This window comes from Cnephaeus nilssonii (genome assembly GCF_951640355.1).
Source record: "Cnephaeus nilssonii genome assembly, chromosome: 22".
In the NCBI taxonomy this organism is placed as follows: domain Eukaryota; kingdom Metazoa; phylum Chordata; class Mammalia; order Chiroptera; family Vespertilionidae; genus Cnephaeus; species Cnephaeus nilssonii.
The window spans coordinates 25,593,268-25,610,187 of record NC_137093.1 but is presented as its reverse complement, the minus strand read 5'-3'; the positions used below and the strand labels follow the sequence as shown (position 1 = coordinate 25,610,187).

Below are 16,920 nucleotides of genomic sequence, written 5' to 3'. Positions count from 1 at the left end.
GTTAACTAAACAAACCCAATATCCAATCTCATAGGCAAACAATTACAGATTCAAGAGCCAGACCATTTTACAGCCCAGGAAGGTTAGCCACTACCCTGTAAGCTAATGACAAACTCAGGACCGTAACCCATGTCAGTCCTCCAGTCCAGGCTCCTTTCATTATGGATATGATGCGCGTTTCTTCCTTTAAGATTGCACTTCCCTTCTGTATGCGCTCTACTTTAGTTTGTCTTTCTCAATTAAGGCCTCTCCCTCAGGGATCTTCAAGAGGAAAACAGAATCTAAACCAAGATTCCTTAGAGGCAATTTTACCCATGGAAGAGTAATCAGAAATCTAAAGTCACATTCAAATCCTCTATAGCTCCCCGATTCAAATGTTTTAGAGCAATTAATTTTCTTTTTGTTATTTTTTTCCTCTGTCATCTAGCTAGGTAATTCTATCTCCCTTTATGGTGCTCTTCCTCTTATGAATTTCACCAAACTCATGCTCAAACCAATGCATCAAACACACAAAGTGCTGTTAATCGATTTCTCAAAAGGCCAGAAGTTACACCATGAACACCAAAACTCATAAGAGCGTCAATCCAAAAAAGCAGAAGAGCAGCAATTAAAGACTTAATAGACATGCACAGGTATTAAAGATACATAACGCTGTCCCATTCTGGGATGTGTGTGCGCGCACTCACGTGCACATGTGTACTGTTTTTGAGCACCAGAATTTAAAAGCGGGATAATTTTCTACCTTAACAAATGCCCCCTTTCTAGCCTAGATGAGAAGTACTAATCTTATATGTACAACTGAAGTAAAAATGACAGCAACTAAGTGAAAATAAAGCTATGATTCTAAACCTAAAATCTGTAATAAAGTGTGGAATAAATCTTATGCTTTAAAAACCAGTCCTAAAAAGAAGCCTGTCACAGGCTAAAGACACAAACTTTTTACTGCTCTCCTTTGGTATTTATAAGCTACTCTTCCAGCACTGGTGCCAGATGCCTCTACTGACATAGGAATGCTAAGGCCAAAGTGTATGAAGTGTTAATAATAACCTCTTCTTGATGTCTGAAGAAGAAAGATTTTTGATGTTCTACAGTCAGACAATAAAAATGTGAAAAAATGCTAAGAACGGTGTTTCCGCTGCTACGCTTCCACCTTTTCCTCAGAAGCATTAGGACACCCTAGAAACAGAATGTCCTTTTAAATACTAACGTTGATTTTACAAAAATTTCTAGTTGGAATTTAGTTTTCATTTTTGAAGGTCACAATTCCATCAGTGTGTAAGCTGTGGGCTTTATCCTCACCCCACAAACTGTTCTCATTACAGGTACCACTAGGACATTGTCTAGTAAGAGGGAAGGGACTCATGCAGAATGGACGCATTTTGCTGACTTGCAAGGTGAGCATCTGACATTCAAAACCAGTTTGTTTCAGGCACATGTGCAAAAATCGCCTAGGTTTCTCATGCTACTTACTGGGACTTCAGAAGCAGCAGATTGAGAGGCAGTCTATTGAATTACACAAAAATTGTTTTAAACTTTCATGAATTCCACTTGAACACTTATTTGTTTATAAATTAGCTGAGCATCAAAGAAATATATTTGTACATATGTAAAAATATAGTTTGGGCAAAAGCACAGAATGGGGGCAATTCATACCTTAAATGCTACCAATGAACTCTACTACAGAGGTTCTTTACCCTAGAAATTTAAAACTGGATATCCAGTGAATGTGTGTGAATTATAGTGCACAATACTTTTGGCATTTAAGTCTACAGACTTTCACTCAATGTGCTGTGCAGTTGAAAGAGAATGTATGTGATGAATAGTAAGTAGATTTACAGTGGTGTGGCGTATACAAATATCGAATTATAATGTTGTATACCTGTAATATATGTAATCTGGTATACTACTTTTTACCACAATAAAAAACTTTTTAAAAATATATAATATCAGGTTGCTATTTAAAACCTGATAGTAAATTATTTCCTATTTCTAAAGTACTAAATATATTGATTTAAAAACATACAAAATGATGCAAACTGGGGCATGCCACAATATATACTGGCACATTTTGGGCTTTGACAGTTGAAATGTGTTTGAATAACCTTCAAAGGAAGTCTCTTGATCTCACCTATTTGATTGAAATATTTATCTGCTGAGGGAGAAAGAAAGGGAGGGAGAGGCAACCCCACCGACTCTCTAGTCTCCATCCAGCACCTAGCAGGAGGAGCCACGGTTTCTTGGAGTAACCAAGGTTTTAGGAACCTTAGCATGAGCTGTGATGCAAGTCATTTATTTGTATGGAGAAGTCATAGTCTCTTTCAATCTGAAGTATTTAAAGTCACTGCAATACCAAAATACTTCTGCACAATCATTTTTCTAGACAGCCATTATATTGGGCTTTTTAAGTCACATGCAGGCTCTATGCCTTAGAGGGTTATAATGCTGTCTGAGAAAACACTTTTAGGTGAGAAAATAGGTCAAAAGTATGTACGTGGGTAAATTTCTTAAGCCTATCTTTCAGTCACAAAGAGGGACCAACATTTAAAATAAACAACCCACTTATACAGCTACCCTTAGAGACACTGACATGGGCCTATCACGCAGACATGTTGTTTTAAAATGAGCTTTAAATCTACAAAGGGTTTTAAAATGTCTAATAGCCATTTCAAGCCCATATTAACTTTAATTCACATAATACAGGGGTGGGCAAAGTAGGTTTACAGTTGTCAGTACACAGAACAGTTTATTATTATGTTATTATTTATTATTGTATTATTTATTCGTATTATTTGTAAACCTACTTTTGCCCACTACTATATTTACTGAATATCATGGTACCAGGAGATATGCTGGACTCTGAAGACACAAAGATGAATAACCAAAAAACTTCAACATAGCTGGTAAAGGTCGTAAAGGTGTGGTCAAGCTACAGAAAAGCAGCCAGGAGTGTAATACACTGCCAGGGAGGAGCTGGGACTGAGAAAGACAGCACAGAAGTTATCACCTGATTTGGGTTTTGAAAGATGAAAAAGAGTTCCCTGGGCAGGAGAGAAGAGAGAGAACTCAGAGTGTGAGATTATGGCTGAATAGTCCAAGGAGGATATACCCGTTTTATTATCACCAAGGGGAGAAGGGAGAAAAGAGGGAAACAGACAGGGACCAAGTACCAAATACCCTGACACCGTGCTAAGTAATCCCATCTTAAAAGCAGTGAAGAAATACTGAAAGGCTTTAGGCTGGTGAATGACATGATCAAATCCATGCTCTCTCTCCAACAGACCCTATTCCAGAATAGATCTAAAAATAGTCCCTAAAATACTTGGCCATAAACCAACAACCTGAGAAATAGGGGACTGAATGGAAAAACGCAATGATATGAAACTATATCATCCCCACATGCAATTTAAGTAGAATTTCATTGATTCCAGCCATTTAACACAAATTAAATTGAACAATTCTACTTACTACAGTAGTCTCCCCTTATCTGTGGTGGATATATTCTAAAACACCCCCCACTGGATACCTGAATCTGTAGTTAGAACCAAATCCTATGTATACTATGATTTTTTCCCTATACACACAGTAGTTTCTTCCCCCTCCTTATTGGCAGTTTTGCTTTCTGTGAAATCAGTTACCCACGGGGGTCAACCGTGGTCCAAAATTATGAAACGAAAAATTCCAGAAATAAACAATTCCTAAGTTTTAAATTGCATGCCATTCTGAGTATTGTCTTGAAATCTTGTGCTATCCTGTTCCATCCCAGGACGTGAGTTACCCTTTGTCCAGCTTATCCAGGCTGTGTGGTACCTGCCCATTAGTCACTTAGTAGCTGTCTTGGTTATCAACCGTTGCAGTATTGCAGTGCTCGTATTCAAGTAACCCTTATTTAACTTAATAATGGCCCCAGTTTATTACCATATATTGTTATAATTGTTCTATTTCATTATTAGTTGTTGTCAAATCTCTTACTGTGCCTAATTTATAAACTTGATCAGAAGTGTGTATGAATAGGAAAAAACGTAGTACATCTATACAAGGTTCAGTGCTATTCAAAATTTCAGGCATCCAATGGGGGCCTTGGCATATATTCCCCATAGATAAGGGGGGACTATTGTACATGCCTCTTCACTTGAAGGAAACACTTTATGGCCTCCCTTTGGTATATCCCAATTGCCAGCATCACTACTCCTGCACTCCAGGGCCATCTAGGATGGCATAAGATTTTATCACACTGCTCAGAATGGTGTGCAACTAAAAACTTATGAATTATGGTTTTTAATCCTCACCCGAGAGCATGCTTAGAGAGAAGAGGAGGAGGGAGAGGGAAGGGGGGAGGAGGAGAGAGAGAGAGACATATAGACAGACTGACAAAGAGATCGGTTGCCTTTTGTATATTTGTACATGCCCTGACCAGGGATGGAACCCAAAACTCAGGTATGTGCCCTGAATGGGAATCGAACCACCAACCTTTTGGTGCACAGGACAAAGCTCAACCAACTGAGCCACTCCAGCCAGGCAAAACATGAATTGCTTATTTCTGGGATTTTCCATTTAGAATTTTCAGACCACAGTTGACCATGGGGGACTACTGTATTACTCTCATTACTCTCACAGTAGCTGGTGGGGGATTTCTGGTTGCTGGGATTTTAAAAGAGTTTCTATCCTGTCCCCTCCTATGACAACTATGCAATTCCAATGGACCCTCCTGAACACAGGGCAACAGGGTAGGCAAGCACAGCATGCCCCTTTCCTGGATGAATCCATTGTGTATTAACAGCTGACGAGCAGAAATCTATGCAACAGCTATGATAGTAGCCCAAATCTAGAAGCCAAAAGGAATTCAGGCCACAATGGGTCCTGGATATAAACACTTAACTACAAAGAATAATAATAAATACTACATAAATAATAAATACCGACTATAAAGAAAATGGCAGCCATTTGAGTCTTTTGACATACACACACAAAAAAAGAACGTGATGAAGGAATTGGGTAACTTTTGAATCAATGAAAAAAATAAACTTAAGTGACAGATAGAAAAAAATCTCAAATGAGCCTCAAAACACACAATCTGAATGATGTCATAATACACTTCTCTGTGCTAGAACTGAAGTGCAGAAAGGCACAATGCTGGCAAATGAAGAAAGAAGAAGGCTTTCATTTGGTGGGAGTACACAAATTGTTGTGCCTTTGTGGTGAAAGGCACATTAACTGAAAACTATTAATAATGGCAGTGTACTGGAAGAACCAGTCACTCAGAGCACCCTCACAACTGACAGGGGTAAATGCACTCTGTGGATTGAGAGCCTTCCTTTTCTTCAGGAATACATAGTCCATTAAACAATTAAACATTGTACTTAACATTTATACTTATACCACTATGGAGCCATTAGACTAACTTCATCCTATGAGAGTCTGACTGAGCTCAAAGTACATCTCATCATTTGACATTAAGATCCAGGAAATTCTCTCAACTGAGGCAGTAGTTAACTATTAAAGGTTGAGGGATGAAAGTCTATACAGCCTTTGCACTGTTATAAAACTTAATGATACAGCATAACCTAGGGCAAATCAATTCAGTAATACTAAACAATGGACACCTCAGCTGACAAACTACGGGTATCCTTTTAAATCAAGCATTGCAACTGCTTGCTAACCTAGTGTCACCTGGGTGCTAAACTGAGAGAAAAGCAGAGCAGTGTTTTCACACCCAACCCTGCACAACACTCCTCTCGCTGAAAACATTAACCAGTTTTCTTACTTTCCTTCTCCAGCTACTTGAGTTGGTAATCACTTACATTAACAAGAGACTCCTTGAACTTGATATGAAGTCTGTAATTAGAAAGGGCAATGATGGCATCCTCAGCACGGCCCACATACTCTGTGCTTTCTCCATGAAGTTCAAGGAAAGGAACCTTCAAAACGGAAGCAGAAACCCTTCAGAGCTCTGAAGCAGTAAATCAAAGTCTTCAAACACAGGTCAGACAAATGGATGATGAAACATCCTCTGTTACTCACACTTAGAACACAATACATAAGTGAGTAAGGGACTGGGTTTATGTCCCCATAATTCGAATATACCTAGTTATTCAAATTCTAGACTACTGAAGGAATGACACAGAGATGAACATCTCAAACAGTCAATTCTCAGGAAATAAGTCTTTCTAAAAGGAAAGATGTTTTCTAGCAGTATTTCTACTATGTGCATAGCTTAGGAAAAAAGATATATATTATATAGTACATTACTTCAAACCATTAGCTCACTACTAAATACTTTCAATCAAGAATGGCCTGTACTTACCTGAAGATTCTCATCCTCCCGGATCAGCTGCTTCCTGGGAAAGATCTGATTGGCCTGGATGCACTCAAGGCTGTGCCGAGTCTCTTCATCCTGAAAAAAAAAACACACACACAACAAACCTATAAATAATTTCAAAACTCCCAGTCACCCATATTTGGTTTTTCTGCCATGTTTTAATAGTGTAATCACAATGGGAGTCTGGTGAGCAAAGTTAACAGGAAAAAACTCAAGAAAAAAATATTAATCCCCAAAAGTGTTCCATCTGATATATATGAGGCCTCTACTTAGGAAACACACTGATGCACACAAAAATCTTAATCAAGAGGTTAAGAGCATTTATATTAAGCAGTAATAAGTTGTTAGGACATTACCTGTAAGAGAAACCAAGATATAGTTTTGTTTTTTATTACCTTAAATTCTTATTTTTGAAAGATACATTCTGAATTACTTAGGAATGAAATGCTGTGATAACTGGAATTTGTTTCAAAATAATCAGAAGGGGAAAGGTAAGGAGGAAATGAATGGGGCATAAATGAAACAGGATTGTCCATGAGGAATGACTGATGAAACTGGGTAAGTGTGGGGGGGGGGGGGGGGTCACTATGCCATTGTGTCTAGTTTGGTTATATGCATAATTTCCATAATAGAAGTTTTTTAAAAATGCAAAGCATAAGAACCAAATTTCTCAAATGAAAAGCATGTGTGAAACACTATCCCTAGTTTAGTATGTCTTATATTACAGAATAGATTTATTTCTATTAAGGCAATTTCAAAAAAAAGCAGCAATAAATTCTAACTAAATGGCACTTGAACTAATTATAACTTGCATTAAAATATAGTCTTTTACAATATGAATCTTTATGGTACAGGAAGACAGGAGAGAAAAACATTATAATGGAAAGTCTGAGTATAAATTATGATGCAATTTATTTACACAAACTTTGTAAAATCAAAAGCCATATCATGCTCAGCTGACAGCACTAAATTATAATCACTAATTAGTGGATGGACATTTCTGCATATGCTACTTATCACAATTCCAACAATTCTTTCTACCTCCTCAAAGAGGGAAACAAAATCCTACCTATAAATAAAACTTAAAGTTTTACAGAAGAGCACTCCTAACCTTAAAACCATAACACTCTAACTAGTGTGGTTCTCAAAGGGAGGTGTATAGATTCTGAGACCTTTTCAAGGGGCTCCGGGAGGTCAAAATCCCCTTCACAATAATACTAAGACATTATCTGCCTTTTCTCACTGTATGACATTTGTATTAACAGTGCAAAGAGAACTGGTGGGTAAAACTGCTGGCACCTTAGTACAATCCAGGCAGAGACCCCAGCAGCACCAGGATGAAGGCCACATTGTTGCTAGCTATGTGGAATACAATGAAGGACAACACCTCAGTACAGAACAGAACTGCCTTAATAAGCTCCTCTGCTACTCATTGGCACTGGCATACATACCATATAAATATTAGGAAAACACTTACCAATTCATTAAAACCTATGGGAAAACCAATAAAACATGATCTAGAAAAATAACATTAAAAGTTCATCTGTGTTTGGGTCTAAGATACATTGTTATACCCATAAACTAAGAAAAAATTGGCCCAGCTTGAGATGAAAGCAGTTACCTCTCCTCCTTTTAATATGAATTTCTGCACAACTAGTTTTTCTGTTTTAGCTTGTTTTTAATTTTGAAACGCATTTTCCATCCATGTCCCTAATGAAGCTTGAAATTAATATGACCTTTTCAATTCCTTTTTTGTGCACCAGCATGAAACAGTCTGCATTTGGGAAATATCACAAGGTAGAAGCAGGACAATATTACAGAGGGCTGTTCTTTTTTAAGTCTTAAAGCTCTATTTACCTATTCTCAGGGTTGATAGAAATGTGGCTGACTCACTGCTGCATCTTTTCTGCCTAAACTGGCCTGGGTCCTAAATGGCCCACAAGGCACTGAAATGTCCATTAAATAGCCATGCTCTTTGTAGTCAAATATGGGGGCAGGGTGTGCAGAGCTGCTCCACCTTCTTTGGGATAAAAACACTGCCTTAAATAGCATGGGGAAGGTAGGGAATTGCTTTTACCCAGATAGGTAAATTCATAAATACGTGACCATAGCGTAATTCTACACACACTCCAACAGTCTTCATACCTTGCTTCTGAGAAAAGGAAGAAGAAACCTGGAGTCGAAGAATCATGGGTTTTAGTCTCACCTCCACTGACTATCTGAATGAAGGGAGACCATATCTAATAGAAATGAAATGGCTTTAATAACTAGAATATTCTATAATTATTACTATTAAGTAAACAAAAAACGAAAGGAGACAAAAGAGATCTGGAATAGGAAAAGTGAAATGATTCCTTGCAACAAAAATGGGTAACTATGATGTATTAATGTTCATTTGTCAGGATAGAGTTCAATTCCAATTTTCTTGTTATTTGCTTGTTATTTACTTACCATGACAGGAGGCCCAGATTAGGAGGAGAGATCCCCGTCCCTTCTTCAGTGTATGGCAAAGTTTTTCTTTCCTTTATGCCTGGATCTTTAAAAGGGGGATGGGGGGGAAGGAGAGGGACAAAATTAGCAATTTTCCCCCAGTCGGCCATACTCCAATTAACGGAACTACATATACACAGACCCAAAGACCTGACCAGAGTCAGCCAGAAAATGTTGAATATTACCCAGGAAATTCTCACTAGTCAAATGCAAACTCCATATGCCTTTGTGAAAATCCTCCCGAATTTTGGGCAAAAAAATAGCACGGGCTCATATTCCTAATGTTGCTAGTAATATGAAAAATGTTATAAGCTTTGGATGAAAATAATAAAGCAATAATAATTAAACCAACATGCAAGTACAAAAACAATACTCTTATAATATTATAAAATGTTTTATCTGTAAGTTCAAAATGGATCCCCTATCTGTGGGAACCGAACTGGCTTAGTAGGCAAAATTGCCTTATTGCCCCTATCTTACCTAATAATAGACAAACATGTAAATTGACCGGACCTCCGCTACACCCACAGCCAATCAGAGTGAGTATGCAAATTAGAAGGCCAAAGATGGCAGCCACCCAGCTGCTCCAGGAGTGCCACAGCAAAGACAAGACTGCAGACTCCAGAGTCTGCAGCGAAGACGAAGATGGCAGACTCCAGCTGGAGTCTGCAGCGAAGAGGAAGAAGGCAGACTCTGGCCGGAGCGAAGGCCTGGGTCCCAGGTGCCAGAGGAAAACCGGTGATGGAAGCCAAGGGAAGGAAGGCCTATTGCACGAATCTCTTCGTGCAACGGGCCTCTAGTATTCTATATTCATCTGAAAATTCACATAAACTGTGCTAATACTTTTACCAGGTTTTTTTGTTGTTAATCCTCACCCGAGGATATTTTTTCCATTGATTTTTATAGAGAGAGTGGGAGAGAGGGAGGGGGAAAGGGAAAGGAAGAGCGAGGGAGGGACAGGGAGAGAAACATCAATGTGAGAGAGACACATCGATTAAATGATTGATGGCCTCCCACACGCACAGGAGCTGATGATCGAACCTGCAACTCAGGTAAGTACCCTTGACTGAGAAACCCATGACTCTCCGATGCTTATGCTGATGCTCTAACCACTGAGTTACATGGATGGCAAGGCTCTACAGAAGTTTTAACACCTGCAGGCCGATGTTCCCATGTATGCTAAGCCACACTTCAGCCTTGTGCATTTGTTCACTTGCAGTGACTGATGAAGGAGATGTTTTTAAAGCCCACTTGTGAAGAACCTAAAATGCCATGTTCAAAGTTCTGGAATAAGAAAATGATTTGAATCTAAGAACTTAAAACCAAAGCAACAACTTCTCTTTTCAACAATATTAGATTATAATTTCCTAGATTAAACAGATGGCAGAAACAAGAGGCAGTCGTCAAGAGTTAGGAGTAAGAGATACACACAGGTCTATGAAAAGGACAGGACTGGAGTTAATATCCACACTGAAGACAGAGCTAACAAATTTTTAGAACTTGTTTTCTATTTAAAAATCTAATTAGTGCCACTAAGTCTAGTAACATGGCCTTGGTTCTCGTACGGATATATAACAACAATTTAAGAAATTCAAAATAAGAACCAAGTTCCAATTTAAAAGAACTTCATGTTGTTGTAGAGGACAATCTATTTAAAAAAAAAAAAAATTGGGCTACAACTCATTCAATCTCCACTTAAATACAAGTTTCCAGGCAAAGCATATTATATTAGGGCACAATTACATATGAAAAAAAGCAATCTTGCTTGAGTTCCAGTGAAAAAACATTTCAAGACTTAACATTAAAGTGAAAATATAAGAGCTCATCTCAATAATTATGTACATACTGTGTACAAGGACAAACAGATGCCCCAAATTAATCTGTAAATTCGTTTTACCGTTTTGGCGGGAGGAGAGACTTACCAAGAACTTCGTCCCAAGAACTTTTTCTACTAGGAGGTTTCACAAGAAAATCTGCAAAAGAAAAACCAGTATTTTTATGAAAAATATCCTAAGAATCAAGTTAAGCCACTTACATCTGCCCACAAGACTTTTCTCTACAAGTTAGAATGCCAGGATAATACATTATCTTTAAAATTGATACAATGTGGACTATTTAGTCAACTGCAGATTTTAGAATGTTTAATTGTCCACAAAATGGACGCAACCAGGCCTCGCATGCCTTTAGAAACTGCAGAACTACACAGACAAACTTTCCAGGAACTTTCCAGCTATTCCTATTTAAATGTTTTCCTCAATCAATAAAGCATCACTCTGTTAGCTTCTCAGACAAACATTCACAGCAAACTTGAGTACAGAGGCAATATAAAATAATTCAGAGGTTTGAAATTGGTCTTTTATTTTTTAATCCTTACCGAGGATATGTTTTTATTGGTTTAAGAGAGAGAGAGAGAGAGAGAAGGAAACATCACTCTGAGAAACATCGATTGGTTGCCTCCTGCACATACTCCAACCAGGAATCAAACCCACAGCCTAGGTATGTGCTCTGTCTGACTGGGAATCAAACCTGCAACCTTTTGGTGTACAGGATGATGCTCCAACCAACTGAGCCACCCTGCCAGGGCCAGAAGTGTTAAATTTTAAGGAGTAGCTTCACAACTGTCACTATTTTGGGCAAGTTTTCAGCTTTGGAGTTCCCTCATTTATGCCTAATAACTTTTCAGATATGTGAGGGATGACATGACCTTCCCAAACTAGGATTCTGTGGTATGTTGGATAGGATTATTCCATGATGGGAAGATTATTTAATCACCAGCAGTAACCAAAACCCAAGCATTTATCAGCTGAATAAAACTACTGTGGCTTAGACTTATTCCCTGAACAGGAGCCCAAACTTCAGCTTTCCTAAAACCTTTGCTGTTGAAGTGAACTATAAATGGAAATAGAAACAAGGAACGTTCAAAAAGTACAGATGCAATCGCCTATCCTAATTCAGTGTGTGACAAACGTTTTGGGGTGGGAGGCACTCTTTAGGCACTGGGGGTGCGGCAGTGGAGCGCAGTCCTAGAGTAACTGTAATATTCTCACAGGGCGAACGGGCTCCGTGTGACGCCCCCTCTACTTATTAGGATCATGTTTGAAGATAAAAAAGGAAAAGTAAATATGAAATTGAGGCAGTGTCCTGATTCAGTGATATCTCCAAACAAGATGACTTAAAAAAAAAAAAGATCTATGTCTCTTTCTACCTCTTTTGGTAGAAAAGTCTGCGAGTTTTCAGGGATCCAAACGCAAAATCATCATCAGTGTACTGCATTCCTCTGCCAGCTGCAGGACCCAGATAAACAGCTGAAATATTATCATTTCCTAAGCAAAAACCACAACCTTCTACTTCAGAAACCATTAGCTGAACTCCATGTTATAATCACATTTCTGTATCAAAAAGTCTTTTACTGGTAATAAGTCTCTTGAACCAGCAAAACTTATGATAATGTTCACTGTAAAAAGTAAAATCTCCATTTCAATAGATAATGACCAAAGATCAATCTTGGTAATTCTGTGACCGTATGAGTGTTTCGTTTATTTTTTTTTTGGGGGGGGTGGGGGGGTGGGGATGGAGATACTTTTTTTTTTTTTAGTGTGGAAGATGTTCTAAATACTTCCCTTCCTCCCTCTAAAATCAATAAATAAAAGTTTTTAAATAAATAAAAGCCAAGCAAGATCATTTTATCTAAGTGCTGGAGGTAGTTCAATATTTATTATTGCTCCAGCATGGGAAAAATGTTTCCTGACTTTTGTTTCTTTGATTGGTTCTGAGGTCTATCTTTAGGAAATTAAGAGAAGGCAAATTCCTGCACACTCATTCATGTCCTACTTGCTCTCCGTTAACCTCTGGTGAAGAGAAAAGAAGTAACTTGTTTTCCCCTGCACTCCATAGGTTAAATCGAAGAGAGAGACAGGACAGAGAGAGAGGAGAAAGAACCTTGTAATAGCTTCTGCTCTTCTTAACAGCCCATATAATAAAAGGCTAATATGCAAATCGACTGAATGGTGGAACGACCGGTCGCTATGATGTGCACTGCCCACCAGAGGGCAGACGCACAACACAGGAGCTGCCCCCTGGTGGTCTGTGCGCTCCCACAGAGGGGGTGCCACTCAGCCAGAAGCCGGGCTCATGGCAGTCGGACATCCCCTGAGGGCTCCCAGACTGCAAGAGGGTGCAGGCCAAGCTTTGGGGACCCCCGCCCCCCAGTGCACAAATTTCATGCACCAGGCCTCTAGTATCATATGATTATCTCTTAACATGAGATTGCAGACTCTGTAACTTGCCTCCTACTGATTAAAGAACAAAACTTTAACTGTATTTTCTGAAAGTAAACTACACTCAAAAAATAGCTATTAGTATTACCCCAAACCTAGCTAATCTGCACATTGCTTATTAGTATATTAACTAGAGGCCCAGTGCACGAATTCGTGCACAGGTGGGGTCCGGCCAGCCAGCCCCAATGGGGGCCTATTAGGGCGGGGCCATCTTGGGGGAGGGGCCACAGGAGGTTGGGACAGGCTGATTGGGGCCAGATCAGGCAGGTTGGCCACTGCAGTGTTCATCATAGCCACCGGTCATTCCGGTGGTTCCACTGTTCAGTCACTGGCCTTTATATATATAGATAATGAAATGAAACCACCATCCCACCCAAGCACTGGAACATGACCAGTAACCTGAATGTACCTGTATGCTCCCCCCATCTGCAATAACCACTCTTCTTCAGTTTATTTCTCTCTTTCCCTTGATTTAAAACATTTTCTCCCAAATGCATGTGTCTAAACATGCATATTTTTGGGTTTTGCTTTGATTATACACTAGAAACCCGTTGCACGAAGTTTCGTGCAATAGACTTTCACCTGGCTCCGGCACCAGTTTTCCGCCAGCAGCAGTTTTCCTCTGGCCACCCGTCGATCAGAGCGCCTCCCGCCAGCGCGATCGGCCACCCCGAGAGGAACTCCGATCCCGGAGGCGCTCCGATCGGCGGGTGGCCAGAGGAAAACTGCTGCTGGTGGAAAACTGCTGCCAGCAGCCACGCAATCGGCCACCACCAGCGTCTTCCGCCGGCCCCATGGGCCCTTCCGCAGCGTTGGCCTAACGGCCGGTGGGAGGAGCGGGAGTCGGGGACTCGCAATTCCCCGCCCCCCGCTCCTACCGCCAGCCAATCGGCCACCCTGAGTCCCGCCCCCCGCGCCTCCAGCCGGCCCAATCGTGGGCGTAGCAGAGTGATGCAATTTGCATATTACGTTTTTATTATGTAGGATATTATATATTAGAAATCTTAAATGTTCCTCTCACCATCTATAAATACTCTTCAAAGTTCTGGTTCCCTCCACTCATTTTATTCAGAGTTAACAGGCATCAAAATGGACAAGAACCAAAAAAAAGGACAAGGACCAGAAAGTTGAATATAAATGCATATTCATCCTTTAAGCAAACAATTGAACAATGAAGAGAAGAAACAGATTTGAATTTTAAACTGCTGTCATCATAATTAAAAACTGTCCACTCTAGCTAGCCAATAGCTACATTCAGAGGAAAGAGACAAAATTCAAATAGCAGAGGCTATATGCAATGAAGAGCCCACTCTTCTACTGGCCTAGTTAAAATTTATATACTGGCAATTAGATAGCGGGTTATCCATTTTTTAAAACAAACTAATAAAACCCCAAATAATCTTCAATAACACACTATAATGTGGGCTTTATTTAAAACTAGAGGCCCAATGCATGAAATTCATGCAAGGGGTTCGGCCCTCGCAGCCCTCGCAGCCTCGGCCAGCCCTCGCAACCCCAGCTTTGTCCAGAAGGTTGTCCGGACAGTCGTTCTGCTGTTCAATATAATTAGCATATTAGCTCTTTATTATATAGGATGGTAAGTTCAAATACCTACTCTTTTAAAGCAGTTCTCCTCAATTATTAAATAGCCAAAAAACAGAAATTGCCTTGACCAGAACACCATCTTAAGAATCCCTTTAAAACCATACAATTCAACAGATCCCCAGAAAAAGCCTGACCCACCCTTTTAAACTACTAATGTTTATCTCACGTAAACAGAAGGACACATGTGACTGCCCTCCAAATACAGGAAGAAAAGGAACTTTCCAGTGAAAGTCAAAAAGTAGAATTTATCAACATGCTTTACTTAGGAAAAGAGGGGCTAAAAAGCAATAAACGCAAATGATTATTTTTCCTAATTTTTTTTTGTTATTTCATAACTGCACTTAAGTTAACAACTCAGAAAAACTCAGACTAGTCATAGGTTCACACTAAAAACAAAACCAAACCTTAAATTTAAAAAATTCTCAAACTATCATTTTGCTTAATTCATAAATCAGAAGGGGAAAAGGGTTTTCTTTCTTAAAAAAGCACTAACTTACTTATATTCACACTAAATATATTTAAATATTGGTAAAATATTCTCTAAAACAAGATGAAGAAGTTCTCAAACATACAGCCTAATATAAATCTATATTATGGAGTATATTTTTATATATTAAAAACTTCGGTACTGCCGAAACCGGTTTGGCTCAGTGGATAGAGCGTCAGCCTGCGGACTGAAAGGTCCCAGGTTCGATTCTGGTCAAGGGCATGTACCTTGGTTGTGGGCACATCCCCAGTAGGGGGTGTGCAGGAGGCAGCTGATCGATGTTTCTCTCTCATCGATGTTTCTCTCTATCCCTCTCCCTTCCTCTCTGTAAAAAATCAATAAAATATATTAAAAAAAACAAACAAACAAACTTCGGTACTATTCAATTCAGCATGAAAAAAAAATCCACATAAACAAGTAATTGGAATGATCAAGTTTACAATAAGCGCGTGAACATAACTATTAATAATATCACACCTCCAAGGTCAATCTGAGCCAGTCATATATTTCTTTGCATTTTCCAAAATGAAAATAGTTTGTCAAAGAAACTAATGTCTGAAAGAAACAGAAGGAATAATGTGTATATTCAAGCTCTCTGGTAAACAAAATGTTATATAATGTACAAAATAGCAATAAAAATGAACTAGATCAACATAATACATAGGAATGTGCAAAATAGAAAATATATACAGTATGATTCCATTCAAAAACTGGTAAAACTAAAGTACTGTTTACAAATGCATACATGGGTAACAATACAAATGAAAGCCAAACAGTGATTACCATAAAGGCCAAGACAGTGGTTATTTATTTCTGAGAGGGAAGGAAGAGAGATACATGTAAAAAGAAACAGGCCTAGCTGGCATGGCTCAGTGGTTGAGCATCTACCTATGAACCAGGAGGTCACCATTCGATTCCCAGTCAGGGCACATGCCTGGGTTGCAGGCTCAATCCCCAGTGTGGGGCATGCAAGGGGCAGCTAATCAATGATTCTCTTTCATCACTGATGTTTCCATCTCTCTCTCCCTCTCCCTTCCTCTCTGAAATCAATAAAATATTTAAAATATATATGTAAGATACTTCTCTTATAAAAAATAATTTACCAAGGCAAATAAATGGCTATTAAATTAAAAATTTGGTGTCAATTAAATAAAGTTTTACTACAGATTATTATTATTAAATAGTAACAATACAGCCACTGACGTTTTCTGCAATGTTAACAAAGCTGAACATGTATTAAATATCCTCAAGTTGGGCACTGCTTTCTACCCACTTTCTTAAAACCTCCATTTCAGCACTGAGACAACCTAATCTAATGGAATAAAGTCAGGAAACCAAGTTTTTATTAAACTCCCATGTTCACCATCCTCAGAGCTGGCATCTAGTACAGGAAAAAGCTCCGGGGTAGGAAGGAAGTCTACTTGCCCCGCATTACTGGGCTCTTAAGTTTGTGTTGTTATGGGTACCAGCACAACAGAACAACTGTAAGGGCAAGGAATCAAAAAGCTGACCGGATGAGACAACTTGGTCCATGTGATGCGTATATTAATGAGACAGCTACCTAAAAGTTCCCAAGCATACCCAAATAATCTGACTTTCATGAAAAAAATTATTATATGGGGCTAGGATCATACTGTAACAAAACGGGAGAAGTTAAGGAATCTTTATTTTTCTTAAATCAGATAATCTTGGTCCAAATTACAAGTGTAACCTACAGAATAAAAAGAAATGTAAATCCATCTAAG

At 39.0% G+C, this 16,920-nt stretch overlaps 1 protein-coding gene across 6 annotated transcripts in view; it reads right to left on the bottom strand.

The window, feature by feature from the left end:
* Positions 1–16,920, bottom strand: part of MTMR3 (myotubularin related protein 3) — an 84,784-nt gene that overhangs the window by 35,282 nt on the left and 32,582 nt on the right. For all 6 annotated transcript variants that reach the window (XM_079763340.1, XM_079763342.1, XM_079763343.1 and 3 more), the window contains exons 2-5: positions 10,729–10,779; positions 8,768–8,852; positions 6,302–6,391; positions 5,799–5,915 (exon numbers count right to left, since the gene is read on the bottom strand). In XM_079763340.1, coding sequence (XP_079619466.1) covers positions 5,799–5,915; positions 6,302–6,391; positions 8,768–8,770 — 210 coding nt within the window. In that variant the 5' untranslated portion in view covers positions 8,771–8,852; positions 10,729–10,779. The remainder of the gene's footprint in view (positions 1–5,798; positions 5,916–6,301; positions 6,392–8,767; positions 8,853–10,728; positions 10,780–16,920) is intronic.